Source organism: Apaloderma vittatum, unplaced genomic scaffold, assembly GCF_000703405.1.
Source record: "Apaloderma vittatum isolate BGI_N311 unplaced genomic scaffold, ASM70340v1 scaffold17375, whole genome shotgun sequence".
Lineage (NCBI taxonomy): Eukaryota > Metazoa > Chordata > Aves > Trogoniformes > Trogonidae > Apaloderma > Apaloderma vittatum.
In genome coordinates this window covers 28,249-52,602 of record NW_009717821.1, presented here as the reverse complement: position 1 = coordinate 52,602, position 24,354 = coordinate 28,249, and the positions used below count along the sequence as shown (strand labels likewise).

The following is a 24,354-nucleotide window of genomic DNA, read 5'->3' as shown; positions in this document are numbered from 1 at the left end:
GAGGGCTCAGCTACTCATGATGCTGTATCTCCCTCTCTCTTCTTATCCAGCTGCACTCCCAGGTTTCACTGTACTCCTAATTCCTCAGGGCCCCCCAGGACAACCAAAGGCAGGAAAACCAGCCATGGGAAGGAAAGCCGGGGCTGCTAAGGCTCAGCGCAGAGGCAACTGTCACTGGTAGGGACAGGCTGCTGGGCTTCAATCACAACTTTTTATTCTTGCACAAGGTAAAGAAATAGGGAGGGGAAAAGAGCAGTAGCCATAAACCACCTCTGCAGTGTCGGTGTTCTGGAGGTAACAAAGCTCTGCTTGGCCTCAGCAACAGAAAAGCAAATTGCTCATCAGACTCCTCTTCCAAGGAGAGTAAATACTTTGCCTCCTGCCCTTGAAATGGCTTATCAAAGAGCAGTATCTCATCAAAGCCTCTTTCAAACCTGAGCTAACTACTGTTTTTGTGCTACTATTAACTGGAGGCAATTTGGAAAGAGGAGGTAGGGGGCTTGGATTCCTCTAAGATGAAAGCTTTAAAGAAGAGAAAAAAATCATAATATTGACCTGTGATGCCATGGCATACAGATAAAAGCCCAGCTGTCATTTTTGCCTGCAGAGCCTCACCATAACTTCAGTGGCCTGACTTTGGGGTAGCTCAAGCCTGATTTATGAGCTGTGGTTTTCCCCTTCAAGTCCCACAGAGCACAACCTTTCCTCCTCTCCAACACCACACAAAAGCAGGGCGAAAAAAGACATGTTGCTTCCTGTATGTGGAAGCACATGGTCTACAGTGATGATTTATTAAGCCCAAAATTTCTGAGCATGCCCAAAAAGATAACTTGTATTGACATACAGGAAAGGACACTTAAGAACTAGTCTGACTTCCTTACAGCCGGTCAGACATAAAAGAAAACCTTTGTTCCTGGTGGAGGATTTCAAATTCAGCATCATCATTGTTACAAACCGTTCTCTTGCTTTGCATTCCTCTGTCTGTGAAATAACCCTTGAGTTAATATCTGTCTCTTAGAAAAAAAATAAGCCAAAAGGTCAAAGGACAGACAAACAAAACCACAAATACATACACAAAGATCTGTTTAAATCAGAAATTGATACTACTTTTTTCTTTTCCTGCACATGGAAAAGCAACCATTGGCTTTTAGGCTGTGTGGTGCCCTCTCCGTCCCTCAGTGGCTTTCCGCGTGTTGCTAGTGTATCTCGGCTGACACAGAGTCAGCTCAGTTGCAAAACCATGAAGAGCAGGCCTGTCGGGGTGGTCTCTGTGCTTACTGCTGGAGTGTCAAACTGAAGAAAACATAAGCTCAAGGAGCAGCTGATTAGAAGAGGTGGGAATAGGTCTGAACTTTGCTCAGCCACAGCACCGTGGCATTTCAGGTACAGACTGTGATAATGTGACAATGTATGCGCAAGCAGTTTCAGGTCAGACTTCCTTCAGAAAGCCAAAATTATGGTGGACCTGTGGGTAAAAAATAACACCGAAGAGGGAGATTATAAACTGATCTCAGCCAATGAAAATAAAGTATAACTTCACCAAAATCAATGTGCTCAGAAGGATTTTCACTTGAAAGTCCTGAGGTGAGCTGATGTTTCTCTCTGAGATGCTAAGAGGGGAAAAAACCTAAAGTCCCTTTTTCAGGCCACCTTCTAGGAACACTGTTGACTCTTGTTACAACAAAAGCAACACAAATACCATTTTGCTAATACATACTGAGCCAGACTTAAACATGTCACTGATATTTACTTAACAAATATTGTAAGGTATGTGCTCTGATGTGGTTCAAAGGACACTTGTTTATTTAAAACAGCTTATTTTAAAACAAGGCTTTTTGTTTTCTTTCTCTTTTTTTTTGTTCTGGCATGATAGAGCAGCTAAAACTTTCTGCTTTCTGACCTTGGCTTGTCAGAGATTTGTCCTAACAGAGGACAGCGTATTTGCACTTAGTCTGCCAGCACGGATTTTCAGGGGCTGGGAGAGGCTGCTCACTTTTAGGGCTTGGTTGTACGGTGAGAATTTCATTCTGCTCTCACGATGTCCTGGAAGCTGTCTTTTTGTGCAATTGGACTCTTTCACCTCAACTATTCCCAAAAGGTGTGTCTGATGTCCTGCACGCCATTCCCAGCCCAGTCTCAGTGGGGTGGCTGGGCACCTTGCCTGTTTCTTAGCACTTACATTCACGCTTTATCATTGCAGTCCTCCTTACTTACGGTAAACGGCGTCTGAAATAGCTGACACCACCCACTGCTGGGGACAGGCGCTGGGACTCGGTGTGTACACGCCGATGGTGTCTGGCACTCGCACGATCCTCACCGAGGTCAGGACAAAGTGGAGAGGGAGGGATTTCTGGCTTTGCAGGAACTCTGACCAGTAGCTCTGTAAAGCAGCAGTGACAAAATGTTGCATAAGCACCTGCTTTCTAAATCTCTCTGCCTACATTTTAAAAAAGTCATCGTGGTTCAACCCAGAGCCCTCAGCAGCAGCCTGGCAGCCCCCAGGACTAGGCCAGGGTTTGACATGGGGTGGACACCAACAAGCCACTGTGCTTCCCTGCGACTTGTTTTACCCACCTGCGAAAGGGCTCTGTGGGTCTTCTTGTAAAGCACTTAGCGATCTGTAAAGGAAAAATTTCATTTTCTGCAGAGAAATATTACAAGCTAATATTATTTCCTTTTTTAAAGCAAAAAGGGACAGTTCTTGCTGGAGGTGCAAAGTAATATTCCTCACACATTCCACACTGTACCAAAGGAATCTCATCAAACATATTCCATTTCACCTTTAGGCTGAAGACAAAGCCATACGTCCTCCCAAGGAACTAGGGAGCTGCAGGGTCACTAGGCTGACGTCATTCTACTTGGTTATAAAACATGCTACACGCTGAACTTGGCGCTCAGCATGCTCAGGTTGAGCTAAGAGCTAATGTAATGAACTCTGGGCAAGGATTTACATCAAATACCACTTTGCAATATTAAAGACAGACACGACCAACTTCTCATTTGAATAATTACAGATTGGATAAATTCCTTTCATTTGAAAACCGGGAAATCACTTTTTTCACTTCCTCTCTAAAACCATGTGCGTTGCTGTGCTATTTCACTACCTCAAGAGAAATGTCTGTGATTAAAGGATGAAGTAACTTCTGTTAATTACCGTGGGTTGAACTAGGATTAGTTTTAGCTCTAGCAATGACTCTTGGCACTCGAGGGGGGGAGCAAGTAAACCAAGAAAAGAGAGATTCAAATTTCAACAAGCGTCCATGGCTGCTTGTATTTGGTAACATAACCTCAAAGGCAGAGGTGCCTGCAAACACTCCTGAACTTCAATTTGCATGTGGGAGGACAATACAAAAGACCTTGCACACGTATCGCATTGCACACAGTAGCAATGCCGTCCTCACAAGCTGTTTAGGTTGACTGTATTTGTATTCTCCTGCCTGTGGATACCGGTGTAAGGCTTTCAGCCACTTACAGGCACTGCCAGGCTCACTTTACCATGAATCACAAAAAGAAGATTTCCTTGTGGTAAAAGTTGTTTCAAGCAGCAAGAGTCACTCTGAAAGGCAGGGTTTAGTCCCAGCATTAGGGCTGCATGTTTGAGTGAGATCCACAGCCCACGGAAGTTAAGGGAAGGGCTCCTAGAAAATGGGATCAGAAGAAAAATGGAAGACAGAGAAGCTGAGAGGGAAAAAGCGGAACATCAGATGACCAGAAGGGTTTCCTGGCCTGAAAAAGACTTACTGTTAAACCACAGTCAGGACTTTGAAGGTCGAGGACTTCACAGGTGTCTGGAAGCCTCAAACCCATTTTGCTTAGTGGCTCTGGGTCCTCTGGCCTTCTCCAACTCCGTTGCCTTGCTTATGAACAAGGATGCTAACACACAGCTTCACAGGGTTTGCAAAGCTAAGCTTGAGAAGGTTTGCGTGGAAAGTGTGGGAGGAGATTCTTAAAGATGTTCAAGGGAAAAAAGGGAAAATATGAGACACTTTGCCCTAGTAACATTCAAAGCAGGCACCGAGAGAAAGCAGTTACAACACAGAAGTCACAACACAGAAGTCCTGTGCCCGCAGAGCCGTAGCTTCAGCAGAACAAAAAAAACAGCTGAAGAACCTGGGCATCCCCTTTGTTCTGAACCAGCAGTACAGGCTGCACAGGGACATGGCAGTAATTTAAAAGCTCATTTTCTGCATCCAAACATCATGTCAGGATGAAATGCAGTGCATCCTGTTATCATTTAATGAGCACCCCTGGGACCACTGTACCTTGGAGGCATGATGTCACACGTCAGCAGAGAGATTATTTGTTTTGAAGCCTGGGAATAGCTCTGAGACTTCATTTCAAAGTGCTCCATGCAGAGTCATGACTCAAACCCTTCTGGTCAGTTCTGGGCAGAACTGACTACAGCTTCCCTGTGCTGTTTCTTTGCATCCTGTAAGGGATTAATAGATATTTATTATCCTTTCTTCTCTTTATGTAGGCTTTGCCATTGTTTCCATTCCTTCACTTTCACAATACATTTTCTTAAGTCATATCAATGATGTCTCTAGCAAAAAGCACTGCCACAAACCCCAGGGTGTTCATTCTAATTAAGGTGATTTTTAATTTATACATAGATATGGGGAAAATCGTAGTATGAAACCTCCCTTCAGGCCTCTGACAAGGTAGTTGTGCACAACACCTGTCTGATCTCTCCTTTCATAAGAATAAGCAATTCAGAATTTTATATGCATCCCTTGAAGGGATCGAGGTATTAATCTAGGGCAATTGGCTGAGGAGCTAACATTTTTTTTACCAGATCATAATAGTTCAAACTCACCTGGAAGCAACTAAAGTGATACCCAAGTTTAGCAGCTCTATTACCTGACTGAAAACATGCAGCATGGAAAATAGAGCCAGTCATTCTAAATGGGTCATTTAATACTGAATTGCTGAAACTTACTGTTTCAAAACACAAAGCTTTGAGATTAAACCCTGGAGATGCATAAAGGACCTCTCCTCTATTGGAACTTAATTTTTTATTAGCATTAAAGCAAGAACAAATGAGAAGATGTAGCTTGTAGAGGGAAGCTCAGCGGGAAGAGAATCACAGGTGAGGATCAGGCATAGTGGTTCCAGATTTTAATAATCTGTCCCTGGCAACAGCAAAATTTAGACAGACAACAGAATGAAGAGAGCTGCGTTTAGTGGTTGCAAATCAGTGTTTTATGTTAAGTGAAATTATTGCACAGCGATATGGACATAAATCTGGCTGACAGAGAGGATTGATTAGCACAGCCCTACACTCCCAAGTAATGGCATTAAAGATGCAGTGTGAATTTCAGGGCATTAATCACATCGATCACAACTTTTCAGTGACAATGCATCAGGCGTTTTTATAGCAGATTAAATTAACTGCTTCTACCATTCATTAATATAAACCAGAATATCAACTATGCTTGCAAAGAACTTTTTTCCCCTCTTCCTGCAGATATTCTCTGGCCCCACATGCTCTTACTTTCCCCCCCCATCCTCATTACAGCAGAGAAGTGAAGAAGATATTGACCGTGTGATGCAGCTTCCCTTTAATGGAGCCAGAGTAGCTTTTCCTTGAGAAGCACAGGAGCCTACATGCAGTAGAAGAGACTAACGCCAGGTGGCAAATTACAGCTGACTGCAATAGGTGCATGCATAGGGAAACACAACCGAATATTGCCAGGAAAACAAGGTATCTGGCAGCCAACTCTCCTTCTCCTGGCATGTTCCCTTTGAAAACTGATGCTTGGGGTTTTTTAGCCTTCAATTACAATGTATCTGCTCCTTCAACATGGGTTGTAGAACCCCTGGAAGATCAACAAGGACCCCATGCCCTCTCTCCTACTATTGTCAGTGAGACAGCGGCGTGGTCTGGGGGCTTCTAGGCAGGATCTGAGCCCCAACGGCTCTGGCAATAGACGAATTAATGGACTAAAGGAAATGACGAAAGGGAATTCCCTGCCCCAACAGCATATAACCTGAAGGGAGAGCACACAAGCAGGGTAAGGGCAGCACTGGCAGAAAGGCATGACTCAAACATAGACAGCAGTGAGCTACAAAAGGTGGTGGCCCCTGGGTCTCCTCAGCTTGGAGATGAAGGAGAAACACAGAAATAGCTACCACCTGGAGAGGGCACCTGTTCCTTCCTTACCTGCTTTAAGGCTCCTACTGCTGCAGTCCCTGAACTGCTCCATTATCCACCTCTCCCCGGCTTATGCTTCTTCAGGAATGGTTCAAAATGTCTTTAAAGTCACTTGCCTCTGTGCTGACACCAGTCAGCAATTCTTCCAGTGCCTTTCTGCCTACCAGGAAGGCTGACAGGATACTCTTCTAGTCCTTGAGTGCAATAGAGCGTGGCACTGCTTTTAGCTGTGAAGAGACTTGTCCAAGGGCACACAAGGGTTTGACTGGGCTTGCCAAGGGCAGGCCACAACCACGGGGGCTTGACAGCCCTTTCATCACCACTAGGCCACCACTCTTCCTTCCCCAGACTGCAAGTATCTTAGTTAATTTTAAAAGAATCTCTTGTACCTGTTAAGCCTGTAAACTACAAAGTAAATATACGTTTCAAATGAAATGGCTGGGACTTTGACACTTCTTAAAATATACATTTTATTATTTTCTGGTGTTTGCTATGAAGGTTTCATTCAAATTGTGAAGGTACACGGCCTTTACAAACTTAAGGTAAAGGTTTTCATTGGTGATTTTAAGTTCTGTTTCTTTCATGGCAGAGGAAAATACATAGGCTATAAAATGTTGAAATTCGTTAGATGTTTAGTATCACCTCTTCATATATGCTGTGGAATGCTTTGTAGAAATACTATATAAAATAAGGCAGACTTTGACAGGGAATTCAGTCATAAGATTTCATGGAAGAAAACAAAAAGTTCCAACATTATTATTATTATTGTAGCCAAGGGAAGATCAGGTGGTCGTCACTGGTTTGTGGGAGAACTACTGCAGTTCTGGTGCTCAGACAGTATACATTTCTTGTTTATTCTACTACTCTCAAGTGAGACCTTTTCAATAAAACTTATTTTAATTAACATAAATCAGACAATATTTAAACATACACATCTATCCTTACAGTGCAATAAAAATGTATCATTGTATAGTATTTTGTATTTGCATTATGAAAATAAAAGGTCTGTACATCAATTAAATGTATATTAATGAGTATGAATCATGTAAATTTGTAATGCATCTAAAGTTGGCTTTGGCTTTTAAGTATTTATAAATTCATAGAAAATATGGAACATCTAACAAAATAAATAAAACGTATCATTTTAATCATAGATGCTAACGATCGACCTCAAAAATTCTTGTGTTATTTTTTACATTTGCTACTAAATTTCTTAGAGAACTCACTTTCAGTAGTGCTCAGAAGTGAATGATTGCACCTTCTGTGATGTGAAAAAATAGAGTACATCTATTTTTCATAGATCAAAAATTCCTTCTTACAGAGTTGCATTTTAAACGTCTGATTGTTCTATGTAACTGTCTTAAGTGCTTATAAAAAGCATGTAGCTTTCTCATAAAAGCTGTGAGTCTCCTTTAGTAGATATTTCTTTTTCACTTGCAGGATTGAGGATTTAAGCAAAATCTTCTAGTGAATGTCCTTTCTGGAGGATTCTTCAAGGTCTTCCAGCTTCACGTACTGGTATGAAGATATTGCAAAAATATGTTCACTAATAAACCCTCTTCAGTACAAGTACTGCAGCAATCCAGTGTAATTCCACTTGGTGGGCTTATTTCATTGGAGTCCACATGTGGCAGTTTGTGGAAGTCAACTGCTGACCTCATTCTCTTGAATTTGTAAGTTCCCATGCACATGGGCTAGCCTTACTGTAATACTGAAGAGACCAAAAGAAATCTCAAATCACATGGATAAAAGTGAGGTTGAATAAATATGCATCTGGTTAGTAAATTACACACCATGGCCTAATTGCTATTCTGGTGGTGGTCGAAGGCTCCGCAGCTTCCTTTCATCTAGTCCTTTCCAGTATTTAAAGTTATTATCCAGATGCTGCATCAAATTTGGCAGGTCTGCAAATGCTAGGGAAGAAAGGGCAAAGTGTATTTAGTTTGCAGAAGTGAAGCAGTCACATGATTCTGTGTGTTTAAATATCACCTGAAATGTCTGGGCAACTGTGTTAAGTAGGAAAGCTTAAATCTGTCGTATGGATACTTGATACGGTTTTGGCTGTGTAGCTCTCATCACTCACACATCACTCAGGCCACAGAGAACAGTTCTCTAAGCGTACTTAATACTGGTACGGCAAGTCCCAGCAAAGGGACCCAGTTTTCCAGGAGGGGCATAGCTAATTATGCTTGTAAGTACCCAGCTTCATCAAATCTCTGTCACATGTCATGATTGGGCATTCAGTAGAGTCACATTTCTGACCAATTCTACCACAGAGGCAGCACTTGGAGGGAGAGAGCTGCTTCCCCAAGCAGTTTTTAGACAGTAGAAATCTGTCTGGAAGAATAACTGATATTAACATGGACAAAATGATTGTGCCCGAAGTGCTATCAGGGAGAATATGTTCTGTTCTCCATTTAGAGAGAAGCAAGTTTAAAATGAAGAAAGTTAAACGTTGCCTGAATCTAATATATTAAATAGAAGCCACGAGAATAGCTTGTAGCAGTATCAAAAATACTTCTACACACCAATCAAGTTATTAAGCTTACTCGAACTGCAGAAATCTTCCCTTTTCTCCCCCTTTCTCAAGGTGCCGTAAGAAAGCAACTTTATATCACAGTAGTTTCAAATGTCACAAAATAGTTAGCATCAGGAAATATAGCAGAGTTTTGCTTACCATCCCAGGCATCAAACATATCAGTTATGAAGTAATCAATGAACGATATTTGGGATTTGGGGATGCTGCAAGTATTTCTGTCAAAAACTGGCATCACAACAGGTAAACCTTGCCTCTTTTCTTCATCTGTCTGCAAAAAACACTCTTGTGATTATTCATCTAAGACACATTCTGTTAATGGGCTTCTTTTAGCAGCAGATTCTTTGGCACTGACTAGAACACCAACTGCTAAATAAACAGGGGAACCTGGATGAATCTGAAATATCAGCAATTTAATCTTGAGCACCTCGTTGTCGAGGTTTCAGTGAAACAGCAGACAAATAGTGACTTCCAGTGTTTCCCACAAAGTGATAAATTTACCTTCTGCCTATGTCTACACATAAAGCTGACCCTAAGTAACTTCACACATTGTTGATTAAGTTATGACTGCTTTGAAGCTAAAGACACTCAACCATTTTCAGTCTCTAATAGAAGTGACAATCTGTACAACTCAGAGATGGCAAAATACCTTTTTTATCTTCTTTCCCCTCCCCATTAAGGTACCAAGTCCCGACTGCCATATTTGGCCTATGGTCTATAATAACGACTCTGCTCTCTCCTCTTCCCCATCTTCCTAAAACCTTTCTTCAGCACAGCGTGCTAAGGTCTTACAGCATTTCTTGGAGTGAGTGCTGTTCCCAAGCCAACAATAGGACCTGATGATCCTGTTCTTGTGGCACACACAGAAGGCACCTTCCTCTGCCTCTTGTGGTGGGAATGCAATTGCAGGCAAAACTCAAAAAGCCAAGCTCCAAACTGACAAACTTGAAAGCTTAAATTTTTCAAAAATTGCACTGTAGAAGGCATCAATTTTCCTCTGTCTGAAGGCATCTAGTCTTCTATTGACATGCATAATATCCCATCATTTAAAATAGAATTAAGTTGTTATTTTTCACATTGTGTAACGCAGTCTTAGATATTTAGGGACACTGGCACCCTTCTCTTCTTTTTTAGAGAGATGCTCACCTGGAATTTCAGAAGCATATTTTAGCTGCTTTACCTGTGCAAAGTACTCCTCAGAGATGCGTCCAGCCCATTCTATACACTGTTCCATGGGTCTGCATGGATTGGAAATATCAGCACACTTTATCAACATCCGTTTGATAAGGATACGGTTTTCGGGAGACGTGAGAACAGTTTTGATTGACTCTCCATCACCATTATTCTGTAACATTTAAGAATTAAAAACAATCCATTAGCAAGGTCTCTGTGCACTTAATTCAAAAGCTTTATGCCTTGAAAACGCTTTCAGCAGATCTTACAGGGATCAGTCATGCTACTGGCTAGCATATTTGATGTGCAACTGAATTTATAGGGGCATTATGAATGTGAGCCACGGCTCTGAACTACTACTGAACTCGAGTTTCTGGATTCAGTCACCATCTTTGTGACAGATCTCTTGGGCATCTTTGGGCAAGTCATCTAATCCCTCTACACCTTATCTGCCTCCTCAAAAGTGTGGGGAGGATCCATTCATCACTACACACATAACAATAAGCACTGTGTAGGCAGAAAAATGTAATTCTCTGCTGAAATCCAAGGATTAATGGACTCTCACATTCAGAATAGAATAGCTGATTTAACAAAACAGACTGACCCAAGATGCATGGCCACCCTCTGCACGCAAGCCTCATCAGCAGGAGCATCAATCATTCTGACAGCACTGCTACTATTAGGAGAGTCAGAGCCCACATTGCTTCCCAGGCATGCTCTTCATCCCTTCCACTGGACCCATGTTAGCCCATCAGTCTCTGACCTGACTAGGACTTTTGCTTTCTGAGAATTTACCAGTATTAAAGCAATATATTAGAAACACGCTTCCGAACAACCTCATCTTTCCTCTGTAAGCCTAGGAAAGTTTTCAGCCCACACACAGCTTATATTTGGTTCCCAGGCTGCACGCATAAGCGCATCAAAGGCGCTCTATATTTGGAGCCAGTATACAGCTAATATAAGTAAAGGCTCTGATGTTCCAGATTAGAAGCTATTTTCTGTGGAGCTCCGGTGCAGTAAGTTTCCAAAGAACAAAGATTCAGCATTAAAATATCTTAAAAAATTACCTAGAAGTACAACGTTATTACTTGACTCCTTCAGGATGGGTAGGTACAGAAATTCATAGCATCATGTACCCAGAATAGAAACTCTTTGAAGCAAGGAGAGTACTAGACATCTCTGGCACCTAACAAGTTCTTAGGCTATAGTCAGACCAGTGGAGAAATAACAGTAACAATAATAATAATGTGCCACTAGTTCCTGCAGTATTTTGTATGAAGGGGGAGATACAAAGCAGCAGAAACATTCTGGCCTTTTATTAGGATTAATTTTTCATAAGAAAGTTCTTGTGGGGAAGAAAGTTTTTCCTAAAGGAAGAAATTGACAATAATAAAAAAATTATTATTTGGTAGCATACTGGCTCAGAAACACCACCTCCACAGTTCTCACCAAAATGAGACTCCTGAACCAATCCTTTTCACTTATTTTTAGATAATGTGCAAGGGAAGATACAGAGGAAACAAACTGAGGTGCATACATCTCCAAATACATGGCAAAATCAAGGGCACAGTTCTACTTGCTGGATGCGGACGTCTTGGGAATAAAATGTGCTAACTGTGCTTAGTCCCAGCATCCTGCTCAGAGTGCAGAGGTGTCTCTGCATGTCAGATGTTGGCTTCCTGTCATAGGCTTAGGTGACATCATGAAGGGAAGTGGGAGGATAAAGGATGCTGGAGCTGCAAAGGATTTTTTCAGTTTATGAAACAAAAGAAGAAAGGAAACGAACAGAGCAGCTTCTCAGCATGGCTCTTTGAACAAATATGTATAAAAACAATAAATTAAAAAAAAAAAAAGTGGAACTGTCCCATTTGGAACACATGGTTGGCAGCTCAGCCTGCAAACACTACACTGAGTCACCACCGTGACTGGAAACCAGGCCAGGAAACACACGCTGCCGCTGCAATCAGATATACAACCAGACTTGAAAGAGGATCTGCCAGAGTCGTTCTGCTAGTAACAAGCACAGCAAACGATTCTGTTTGCCCACTCACACATTACAGGCCTTTTAATATTGAACTGAGAAACTCTCAACCAAACGAAGGGAAACATTTTGCTTCTTGTTTTCTACAAAAAATATTTAGCCTTTGTCTTTCTTACCATCCTTGGGCAGAATTTGCTGTGAAATGCAAATGCCTTGCAGGTCTACAGCCCTAGGGCTCAAGGGCAGAATTAAACTTTTGTTTGATTTCTGTTATGTCATTCTATTTGTTTTTACTGTCTGATTGTACAGATGCAAGCCCTGTTCTTCAACAGCAATAGCTATTCAGCTCTCCATATCAAGAGAGGAGTTTGACTCTTTGAATGGATGCTGCTTCTCTACAAGCTGCTGCATCCCAATTCTTGGGGCTGGGAAGAAGCTCTGTGCACCGAGCCAGGACAGTACAGAGCCCTCCAGCAGGACCAGGAGCCCTGGAGAGTTATGCGCTCCACAAGGTCAGCCGTCACGGTGCCCTAAAACCAGCAGCAGGAGCAGCTCCCTTGTTCTCCTCCACGTCTCTCCCCATCCTATGCTGAATACTGCTATGCTCACCCAGAGAGGCTGTCCAGCTGAGGACTTGGCAGCCTTTCTCCTAGTTCAGTCAGTAAAACCAGCATCCTACTGGGACTTTGGCTTCACATTCACATAGCTCTCATTAGCATGGCTAGGTGCCAAGAACAAAGCTAATTCTAGCAAACACTCCTGTGGACAAAGGTACTGTCCTCCAATTAAGCTCCAGTCTGCTCCTCGTGAGCGAAGGAAAAAGACCTGTTCCTCTCCCACCTTCAGATAATAAAGAGACTGCCCTCCTCCAGTAAACACAACAGTGGTTTTCTAAAAAACATGGTAAGAAAACACAGAAAAACATTACAGCTCCTACATGACATTGCCTCCGATGCAAACTTTATTATAATCATTTCTGAAAATCTCTTCTTTGCAAAACAGCATTCCAGCAAAATTATACACTGCTCTTACTGGCAACGAAACTGCTGGTTGAAGTTGTTATTGAAACTGGTGTGGTTTTTCAGAATGAGTTCTTAACAGGCAATTTCTCTGTGTCCACGGGGTTCCAGATGGCTATTGATCATGTCTATATCGTACTGTATTGGGTTTGTGTGGAGGGGGTTTGGTAGCAGGAGAGGGCCTACAAGGGTGGCTCCAGCGAGAAGCTGCTAGAAGCTTCCTCCGCTCCAAGGCGCCCCCGCCTCTGGCCAAGGCCAAGCCAGTGAGCAACAGTGGTAGCATTTCTGTGTTAACATATTTAAGAAGGAAAAAGAAGAAACTGCTAGAAAACCTGCAGTGGAGAGAGCAGTGGGATGTGAGAGAAACAACGATGCAGACACCAAGGTCAGTGAAGAAGAAGGAGGAGAGGCGCAGTGGAGCAGAGATTCTACTGCAGCCTACGGGGAGACAGCAGACTGTCCTCCTGCAGCCCATGGAGGTTAATGGTGGAGCAGATGCCCACCTGCAGCCCATGGAGGACCCCATGCCAGAGCAGGTGGCTGCACCCAAAGAAGGCCATGGCTCCAAGGGAAGCCTGTGCTTGAGCAATCTGTTCCTGAAGGACTGTACCCTTCGGAAGGGAGCCATTCTGGAGCAGTTCATGAAGAACTGCAGCCCATGGGAAGGATTCATGCTGGGCAAGTTGGTGGAGGATTGTCTCCTGTGGGTGCAGCCCCACACTGAAGAAGAGTGTGTTGAGGAGGGAGTGGCAGAGACAATGTGTGATGAACTGACTGCAACCCCTACTCCCTGTGCCCCTGTGCTGCTGAGGAGGAGGAGGTAGAGAAATGGGGAGCCAAGCTGAACTTGGGAAGAAGGCAGGGGTGGGGGGAAGGTGTTTTTAGGATTTGGTTTTATTTCTCATAATCCTGCTCTGATTAATTGATTAAATTAATTTTTTTTCAAGAACGTAGACAAAATTGCCGTGAATGGTGCACTGAAGGCTGAGGGCCCTCATTTCCAGAGAATGCTCCCTATGGCAGTCAGCCACCCACCCTTACGCTGCTCCACCAGCAGTTCCCATTATGAGTCAGGGAGCAAAGCGCTTCTGTTTGGAGGCAAATCTTGGCTGTTTTGCAGAAATGGCCAACAACACCAAGTCTTGCCACTAGCACTCTCTCCATGGGAATGACTGGGTTCATCAAAATGGCATTTTTAACAGGAAAATATAGTCCAAGGTTCTCATCCCTGGTACAACATCATAGCATTGCAATATTAATAGGATTTAAGTGAGTCCCCATCCCTGGAGAGATTCCAGGTCAGGCTTGATGGGGCTCTGAGCAACCTGAACTAAAGATGTACCTGCTCACTGCAGGGGTGTTGGACTAGATGAGCTTTAAAGGCTCCTTCCAATCCAACATATTCCATGATTCTATTCTATGATTCTGTGAGTCTCAGTCACCCTCAAAATGTACGATGGCCATGTTAAACAGAATGGCATTCAAACTCAGAGGTGAAAGACACATTTCTAGTCTCTCTTTCTCCACATTTCTGATGAACTTTCTCAGAATACCATGTGGGGATTTGCTACTGCCAAGGGTTCCGTGTCCCTGTCCAGTCATTTTAAGGAGCACTTGCAGTGTTGCTTACCCCATTTTCTTCTAGCGCTGCCAAGGGTTTGTTAATGCTGTTGACAAACTTGTTGACATGCTCAAAGTGCTTTGTCATTTCTGTTGCTAAGACCATGTCAATAATGGCTTGGCGAAGGGTTCGATACTCATTCCTGTATAAAGAAGCAAACAGTTAAGAATGCTGCCTGGTTCACAAATGGCTGCTTGCTAAAACAAATCTAACAAAAATGCTACAGAGCATTTCCACTGAAGAGAGGTGCTGGAGGAAGAAACAACAATAATAAAGGCTTGGGCAGCTGCATGGATGAAGTACCCTTTGGTGTGCAGAGACATGTGCTAGAGGCACCACTGGATCTATAGGAGAAACAGTGCAAGAGCTGGGCACAAGCAGAGGCACCAGCGGCTCCGGAGGGCTGCCAGGACACACCACACCAGCGTGTTCCCATGGCTTTTAGCACAGACACTTAGCAATGGCTCATGTTTCAGCAATACTGAAAGATACTGTTGTATCTTGGTAGAGCCAAGGCAATTGTCACACCCTCACCCTAAATGCCTTTCTAGAGCTGGAAGAAGAACAGGTCCTTCTCTATTATCTCCATTGCAACAAGGTATTTAATCTCTGACTGATTATCTGTGACTGTTTCTATCCTTTTTACACCCAGCAAATATCTATTCGCTCAGCTTGTCCTCTGTGTCCAGTGATATGAAAGGATTCTTTCAGACTTGCTAATGTTAGGATTTACACTTAGTTTCTTAGATAGGATCCACCTTCTTACTCATAGGAGGAACTGAAACCATGGGATTACTCTTAAGTCTGTGCAGGAGAGGCAGAAGGACTCTACTGTTTTAGAAACAAACTTTCAGAAGGGCTACGGACATTTATCCACAAGGCACTGCTCTCCTCTAGGATGCTTGTTTGCTTTATCTTACATTACACAGAAGAAAGTGAGAGACGTTAGTGACCAGACAACAATCCTGGGGTCTAAGCTTACCTCTCCATGTTCTTAAATATATTGCATTTGTCATCCCGGGTGGTGAGCTGGAAAGCCAGGGCAGCATGATGGCTCTCCAGAACTGCGGTGTCATTGTAGAGAATTGCTAGCTCACTGCCAGCATTGCACAGGAAAGAATTTGTTCTTCCTGGGTGATCCACGTCATGGACTGTGGCAGCAATGAGTGCGGCAACCTCATCAATCGGATCCAAAGTTTGCTGAAAATAGAAGGATGCTTAGTTTTCCTGGCAGAGTTATTAGAAAACCTACTCTGTCCATAAGATTAAGCCAAGTTACTGAGGAATAAAAGCCAGAACTCTGCAGATCAGTAGGGGTCAGATAGAGCAATGGAAAATTCATTATAAGCTTCATTGAACACTGCATGACTTTTTTTTGCGATTTTGTGCCTCTTGAACTTTGCTTTAGCCACACCTTTGACAAAGCACATCAAATTAAAGAAATGCAAAATGATAAATTACTTTGTGTTTTCTAACAACACAGAAACCACCTTTATTTGGAGTTAGGGTATTTGGCTTAGAAAAAGGACCATTACTGCCAAAAATTATTATATTTTCACCAGACCCCTTGATTTCTTGCGGAAACTTAATGTGTCCTAATCACATTCCACTTTCTTGCTGGCTAGGTTTACAATTTGTAAGAAATGTTTCCCATATATCCAGTGCTATAATAACAGCGTCCTGGGGCTACAGCTAATACAAATTCTGTGAAGAATACTTGATGGTTTCCATCTATGGAAAAATTACATGACACATTGTTCTATACTTCCTGTATCAGATTCTGATTCTCTTGGTGTGCTGCACTCCATGCTTCATGCCTACTTGCATTAGTCATTGTTTTATGTCTAATTATATCTACCCTATTAAATTAAAAATTATTTTACTTTTAAGGTTTTACACTACCCTACCTTACACCTGCTGAAATTAATGCAGTGACTTGACTTTGGTGGAGCTAGGATATTATTCTTTTTGGACTGTCAAGAGGGTCTTGTGGAGAACAAGAACAAGCAAAGAATTATTTCTACTCTAAGTTCATAGTTAGTATTGTCTAAAAGACTATCTACTGTGTGTTAGCTTCTTCCTTCTTTCTTTCAGCTGCTGCTCATTTTTGTGGTATGAAGTTAGCAGAAAGAGATTTTCCTCAGAAGTACACACTGACCAGTGCTCAGTCTGGCTGGGAAAGACCTGTGCAGATGGGAAGTGGCCAGCAACTGGAGAATACTTGACCTGTAGGACCACAGCAGTGTATCTGATGCTTATTTCCTGAGTCTGACATAAATTTTCCAGAGATCTACAGCACCTTTACCTGCAACTTCAGGTCAAGGATTCTAACTTTTTCATCTTCACTCCTGTGGCACAGAAGTAGAAATAATTCTGAGAATACTGCTTCAATTTGGGAGCCAGAGATTTTTCCCGGGCAAGACCTGAGTTCAATTCACTGAAAAAAATCTCAATGTGAATTTGAGTGGCAGAATCTGGTCTTCCATACTTAGGTTAAGCTGAACTCTGGACAACACAAAAGCAGTTGGGCTCTAACTTTGAAAAGATAAAGAATTTTGACGTTTGATTTTGCTCCTCCTGCTCCTGCAACATTTTTTTCTCTTCCTGTGCCTACAGAGGAATGGAAATAACATTCTGGAAAAGGAGGAGTCAGTCATGCTTCTGTGGCATTGAAATGAGTCCAGATCTTGCCTATTTTTCACAGACATTCTTCAGAAGACCAGCTAAAACTCTGGCAAATCAGAGATTGAAAATATCCAGTGAAGTTCTTTTCCCACTTGGCATATAGTATTTGCAAGTCAGCCTCTGGAGAACACACTAATGAGCTGCTGCTCCAGGTTAAGGGACTTACTACAGTTTTAATGAGCTGTCAGAAGCTTGTTTATGGTCACAAACGTCTCAGCCAGGTGCCCATCCCTAGCACTATCCTTAGGCAGGCCAGTTCAGGGTAGGAATTTCTATCCAAAAATGCAACTTGGAAATATGTACCGCTACTCCACTGCACACACATGCAAGCACTGTTTTAATTCCCCTTCTCCAGTCTGCCCTCTGGGTATGTGAGAACAAAGGTTGCTCTGATTTATTCTGGTTGTCAGTGGCTCTAATATGCCAGCGGGTGTTATAGTACAAGGAACTTGGACAGGTAATCTTTTTCAGTACTCTCCTCCAATGTAGTCTCTTGAAGCCTCAGGGCATCTTGTCCAATGGGTGATACAGCTTTGGAAGCACTACACCTATTTTGTGGCCTATACTAACCTGGGACTCTTCCGCAAAATGACAATCACAAGATGTAAGAGGTGGCTATTTATTACACTAAATCTGTATTTGGCGTGTACCGTCACAAAAAAAAAATTGTATCATTTGCCCATCTCTCTGAGAAAGTTTGACTCTATGAAGAAGTTTTCTTTTGAAAGGAGGTTTTCTTATTCTCTCATCAGGAATAGCTCAAATCCTGTAATATTAGTACCTATCCTTCCACATACACTGTTAGAACTCATATAAAGCAGCTCAATTCTTTGACCTCACATTTATCAAACTGGTTAGCATTAGGTAGACATTTGGCTCTTGGCATCTTTTTTTGAGAGATCTTCCTCTGAACGCACCTGTACTTCCTATCTACACTGTTCCTTATAAATATAGACTCACCTTTACTCTTTCTTTAGACAAGAAATAAGCAGTGGCATGTAGTACATCTGCTGAGTGAGTAGAATTGTGGTAGGAGTTGGAGGAATGGTAGTTAGCTTCCATAACTTGTAACCATGACCTCAGAGTTGATTCTGAACAGTTTAGGAATTCACAGATTCCAAAGCGAGCAAATATTTTGAGACCCAGATAAACCAAAGGCCTGTGGGGAAAAATAAACACGAAGATTATCAAAGTATGAATCTCCACAGCATTTTTAACTAGTGATGCGTCAGATTAGGTGTAAGGACTTGTTACAGAATTACAATCCAGACCTGCAGAAATGTTCTGCCTACCCACCACATGCACACTCTCAGAATCATGCCAGTACCTGACACTTCCAGGAATATTAACAAGGCTCTGTACTGCTGCTATACTAGATGTAGCAGTATTTTGGGGCTTGGGGAATCTTTGCTGGGTAAATGCAGACTGCAGTCAAAAACCAGATAAATTAGCAAGTATTAAACTCTGCACATGAGAGGATGGAGGTAATCTTGCTGCTGCAGATTCCTAAACTAGCATGTTTACAGTTAGATTAAGTGTATCTACACTATACAATGCTGCAATCGCTAGTCTTTCTGCACTGCAGATCTGCTCCATTTCTTTGATGCCCAATCTTGCATGTTTCCGTTGCTCATTGACTTTGCATGCGATAGAGGATGAGGGATGGGGGAGTATTCTGGAAGCAAATGCCCAGGCCGGGGCATGCAACTTCTAGAAGACTGTAAGAGCCAGACAAACCTTCAGGCTAGACCAGTCAGAGACCTGCCTCCAAAAATAGCCAGTATCACAGAATTCCAGTACTCTTGCTTCAACCAGAACAAACTGCACAATTTAAAGCTGTATGACTGGCAGGTGAATGCAGATCAGAACAACAGTTAATATTACAGTTTTCCTGCCTAATACATTTTTTTGCTTAAGAAGAACAGGTATAATGGTAAATACTTTCAAATGTGGATTCTTAAAAATAGATCTTAAACACTTATTTTGGCATCACACTTTGCTGCTTGATCCCACATGCATCAAGCACGCTGATTTTTAGTTGCACCCAAATGAGATGAGGTCATCGAGAGCTGCTGAGGTCATTTAAAGTTGGATGTACATATTTGGGTAAAACCACTCAACAATACTGTGTCATATACTAGAATCATAACCTAAAAATGTCAAAGCCCCTTCATTCCCCCCCATGTAGCACTGTCAGACAAAGGTCTCTCCAGCTTTATGTCAGTGAGCTGTAATGCGCTAAAGCTTAGATTTAATGATTTATCTTGGCTTTACTACCGTATGTCTGCTTGGACCTGAAGACAATACTAATAACATATTCTTGTGCTTCACTGAAGATCACTTGAGTTCTCTTAATAAATGAATTGCTTTTATTTAAACACAGCAGGAAATAATCATAATTATACTACTTTTAATAAGAAGACAGACAACAAAGTACCTCCTCTGTCCCTTTGTGGTCTCTCCAAAGCAGTAAGGACAGAGAAACCTATCTGGCGATTTCAATCATGTTGGCTGGGATAATTAATTCTTAAGTTATTGCAATGTGCATATCAAATGTTGTAAATGACACAGATTGACTACATTTTGATTTTTTTTCATTACTGCATCTGTAGCACTTCATTAGTAATGGAAATGTAGCAAAGCAAAAAACCAAAACCTAAGGTGACTCGATGCAAATTTCTTCACTTAGAATAAAATCGCTTCAAAGAAGAATAATCCCCCGATTTTTTTTCCACTTTTTTTGGCTTATAAAACCATGGTCTAAAAATGAAATGCACATATGTCAACTAAATGCCTGACGTCTTTCTTAGACATTGTTTTTGAGTATCTTTCATGTTATCTTAAATAGATGTAATGCAGGATCTAGCCTCCAAATTAGTATCTCATAGAAGCTTTAAGCTAAGACAAAACATGATACATGCAGCTAGAGCCAAAGGAGAACTTTTGATAGGCATCAGAAAATAAAAACAAGGATTTAGAAAAAAAAGACCAATTTACAGTCTTAGTGGAAGCATTTGCTACTAATGAAGTATAATCTATCAAAACCACTGATCTGCTTTTGAAAACTTCTGTGATGGAAATCGGTATGCCCTACTTTTTATCAGTAAATAGCGTTCAGTTAATCTTATACATAAAAAATAGCCTGCCAAGATTTTAGAATAAAGGCCCTCCTCTAATCTCAGAGAAAGGCAAAGGGAATTCTGCTGAAAAGCTGTGTTTGAACTGGTTAGGAATAAAAATTACCCAATTACATGGAGATAAAATAAACATGATCTGTATCAACTGATCAAATTAAGACCAGCATGTTGACTCTGTGTGTAGTGGGCCATAATTTGAATATGAATCCCCACAAGACAACAGCCTGATTGCTAGAGCTTTTCTATCATTGAGAACAGAAAAGGAAGGATTTTAAAATTTTGTTGTTTTGCTATTATACCATATCAAAGATATACAACCTTCACTTATACCCACTGGGAATCTGCAGGAAATAGCGTATGATGAAATAGAAGATATTAATGGGTTCATACATGACTAGAAATGACAATGAGAAAATTTCAAACATTTGACTTTGAAAAGTAATTCCATTTTAAAAGTGCAGATAGAGAAATTAAATGTCATCCTGTAACCAGCTCTTCAAGTCAGTTTTCAGCAGCTTCAATTTATGAGCTCTTGAGTTTACTGACCTTTTATGGGTGGCAGCCTCAAGTTCAAAGATATCAAAATCCCAGTGTTCTTCATTTTCCATTGCCTGTGTTATCTGTGGGGGTATGTCATTGAGGGAGATTGGAGAGATCAAACTGCCAGCAACCTGATGAGTCTCTGTTGAGGAATAGATTTTCAGATCACTACTAATAACCATGAGATACACTTTTACTCAATGCACGATTCCTTTTCTGCAGTAACGCCTGGCAACTCTCATTTCTATAAAGCTGCAGAACAATGCTTATAAATAAAATCAAGCAATGCTTATAAAAAAGAACATCTGATCACATTTCCACTGTTTCTTCAATTTTTTAACGTGTTTTAACATCTCAGTAATCGCCAAAGTAAAACTTACGTTTCGCTGACAATATGTATTCATTCCCTGATAATCTTCGTAAACCATCCTGTTCAACAAAAGTGGAGAGTTAAACGCAGGGTATTGTACAAAAGGTCTATAAGATGATGACACTAAGTAGTAGCACAACGACTTTAGAGAAGCCTAACTGCAACCTGTCACACTCATCAAAGCTGCCTCTCCCATACTCATGTGTAATGTTAAGATTTGCCTCCTTTATGTACAGTTCATAATGGGTGAGAAACTGCAGGATATGGGAGCGTTTACCTATCTGAGTTCACGTTGTATTCATCTTCTCAGGTGCAGATGGAGATCTGGAATTACAGCCTTACCTCCACCTTTGTCTGGACAACACACACAGGACCTAGATGTGTGCCACAAACCAGGCATGGTGTGTCCACATACTTGTCATCGACGAGCAAAGGTGAGTAGTGGGAGGGAATGGATGGAGACATGCTTCTGCCCTTCCACCCCTGCTCTTGGCAGAGCGGGTCACCTCAGCAGCATAAGAATCTCATGATTTGTTGCTGGGATTGCAGAGCAACAAATTACTCCAAGGTTTCCTTTCTACGCAAGAAAAACATATGCTTGTTTGTTCTCCAATTCAGTGTCTCCTAGGCTTAATTCTGGTATGATGCCCAGATGCACAAACTGAGATGACGGATTAAAACTAACAGAATGATGTATTTAATATTTATTTTTTAGCTCAGAATTCTAAATGCTGTGGCCCAAATCCTGCTTGCTCTTTTGATGCATGCAGCTGTTAGTTACTGCACGTTAATGTTTAGCCCATGATGTAAAAAACAATTAAAAATAAAAACCTTTCTGAATGCACCATGCGTAACACTGTTATGCATCACAAGTACAGCAGAACAGCTGTACAGAACAGCTACATCTAAACATGCAATGTCTGCAGTTAAAAGAATTGTTATATCTCATTTTTATTTTCATGTTTAAGTAAATTAGTCTGGATTTCTGTGATTTAGAAGGAAAAGGAGTGTTACTCCTACAACTGGCTCAGCAATTCTTCAGTAGCACTGCTATGACACAAATATGTAGGACATCAGATGCTGTCTATCATTTAGAATCAAAGATTAGGTTTTTTAAAAGTCAAAATAGCAGGTGTAATTGTATCTAGGAAATCTATCTTTGAACTCCAAATGCCCTTCCCATCATGAATGCTGCTTGAGAGTTCAAATCCAATAACCTATTACTTGGTTTCCTACTCAGACATAACTTCTGAACATAAACTGGAAAAACACGATTCTGTTTTCAATAGACTCTTTGGTAGAAAACTTTCTCTCAGATAAATTTTAAAACTCGTACTATACCATATACCCTCATGCTATGAAATGGATTTTCCCAGCTTTTCTGTTGCTCCATAAAATAGTGTTTGCTCTATTTTTAGCAAGGATTTTGTATTTGGCAATATTGTTATCTACATGTTCTGGGACCATGGACTGAACACAGTCAGAATACAAATGTATATAAGAATCAACAATCCACAAAAAGGGGAAAACAGCTGAGTTTATGGACTGTGTGTATTTTTTTTTAAATATTCACTCTAATACCCTAATGATTATATGTATCAATAGTCTTCCTATATTCTTCCTGTATTCCTATATAAAATAGTTAAGGTAATAATATATTTTGTCTGATAAGTTAGTAAATTCAATCCTATCCAAACTATTCAGTTCCTCTCCTGGAATTTTTGAAGTATCTCGTATGTTTCTCCTGATTAGCTATTTGTAGTGGTATTTTAAACAGCAAAATCTGTGTAAACTGTTCCAAGATGCTGAAAGATACTGCAAAGGCATCTTGATAGTTACAGGATGGAATGATAATAGCCCAGAGACATTTTTGAAAAGCTCCCCTGTTGTAAGTCTTTTTGCATCCAACACACTGTCAAATTTTTTCCTGAGGTGGTAGCCTTCATATGCAACCTCCACACTACTGGGGACATGTATCTTCCAGGCACAGGTAACATTCATCCGAGTTCACCTAGTTCCTATCAGGAGGGTGAGACTCCAGGCTCTGAAGGTTTGGGTTCAATTCTTGCTTTCCTAGGTGCCCTTTGTTCAGTTTCAGGTAAAACGCTTCTTTTTCCAGTGCCCTCATCCCTCTTTTTATAACATGAAAACACAATACATGCCTTCTTCAGTCTTTTCCTTGCCTTATTTATTTAAATTATGAGTTCTGTGAAGCATAATTGTGTTTTAATACATAAACATTCATGTTTCCAGCTCAATGCACTCTGAGTCTCTATGGGTATAAACATAATCCAAGAAATAGCAACAAAAATATATACACTGCATTCTTTTGTATAGAAAGAATCTGCTGATTCTTTCTATACACTGACCTCCCCAAACATGTCACTCTAATCCTAATTAATAAATACAAGTGTCTAGCTACGTTTTTTTCTTCCTCTCCTATCTATACCTTTCTTAAATGAGTCACATTTCAAAAAAGAATTGGTTTTCCTTTCCATTTCTAGCAAAACTAATGCTTGAAGGAGACTGGTGAATTTTCTTCCCATTTTCAGAGCTACATTGTTAATGTAGGGGGGGGAAATCCACAAAAAGAGGTACGCTGTTTTCCCTGAAAATCTGGCATTGTAGAGCATTGTAAAGCACATGCCAGGTGACAAAGATCGAGTAACTGGGAAAATCAGGCAGTGGAACATTAACCAATAGTTGTTCATGGCAGAATGTACTTACTGTCATTAATCCTCCAACGAGGTCACTTGTATGAGGATCCTCATCTTTTGTCCCCAGTTGTGGAGAGTACAATTCAGTGGTTCTTAAAATCTCCAAAACACGGTCTAAAGCTTCTGCAACTGGCATGGGACTGCTTTCTTGTGCAGCATTGATGATGTTTATTACCTAGTTTAGCATTAGACATGTTTTGAATTTAGAAGTGATTTAAGAAAGAACAGAGACACTCACCAATTACTATGGAAAACTCACATCAAATAAACAAGATCTACAACTTTAATCCACATGTGGGAAAATCAAAATGAAAGGTATGTTAATGAAACACTGATGTTTGCTACTGACTCTGGCAACAAGATTGTGGCCCTAAAGACAGCAGTCTTATTAATGACTTTCCCATTCAAGGCACAGCCTCAA

General features: G+C 41.2%; 1 protein-coding gene across 2 annotated transcripts in view; it reads right to left on the bottom strand.

Moving 5' to 3' along the window:
* Positions 1–7,960: 7,960 nt before the first annotated feature.
* The window catches only part of PDE8A (phosphodiesterase 8A), a 35,688-nt gene continuing 19,294 nt past the window's right edge, over positions 7,961–24,354 (bottom strand). For both annotated transcript variants that reach the window (XM_009870051.1, XM_009870052.1), the window contains 10 exons: positions 23,944–24,108; positions 21,227–21,275; positions 20,853–20,988; positions 18,130–18,328; positions 15,467–15,684; positions 14,494–14,626; positions 10,308–10,319; positions 9,871–10,035; positions 8,832–8,961; positions 7,961–8,067 (listed from right to left, as the gene is read on the bottom strand). In XM_009870051.1, coding sequence (XP_009868353.1) covers positions 7,961–8,067; positions 8,832–8,961; positions 9,871–10,035; positions 10,308–10,319; positions 14,494–14,626; positions 15,467–15,684; positions 18,130–18,328; positions 20,853–20,988; positions 21,227–21,275; positions 23,944–24,108 — 1,314 coding nt within the window. The remainder of the gene's footprint in view (positions 8,068–8,831; positions 8,962–9,870; positions 10,036–10,307; positions 10,320–14,493; positions 14,627–15,466; positions 15,685–18,129; positions 18,329–20,852; positions 20,989–21,226; positions 21,276–23,943; positions 24,109–24,354) is intronic.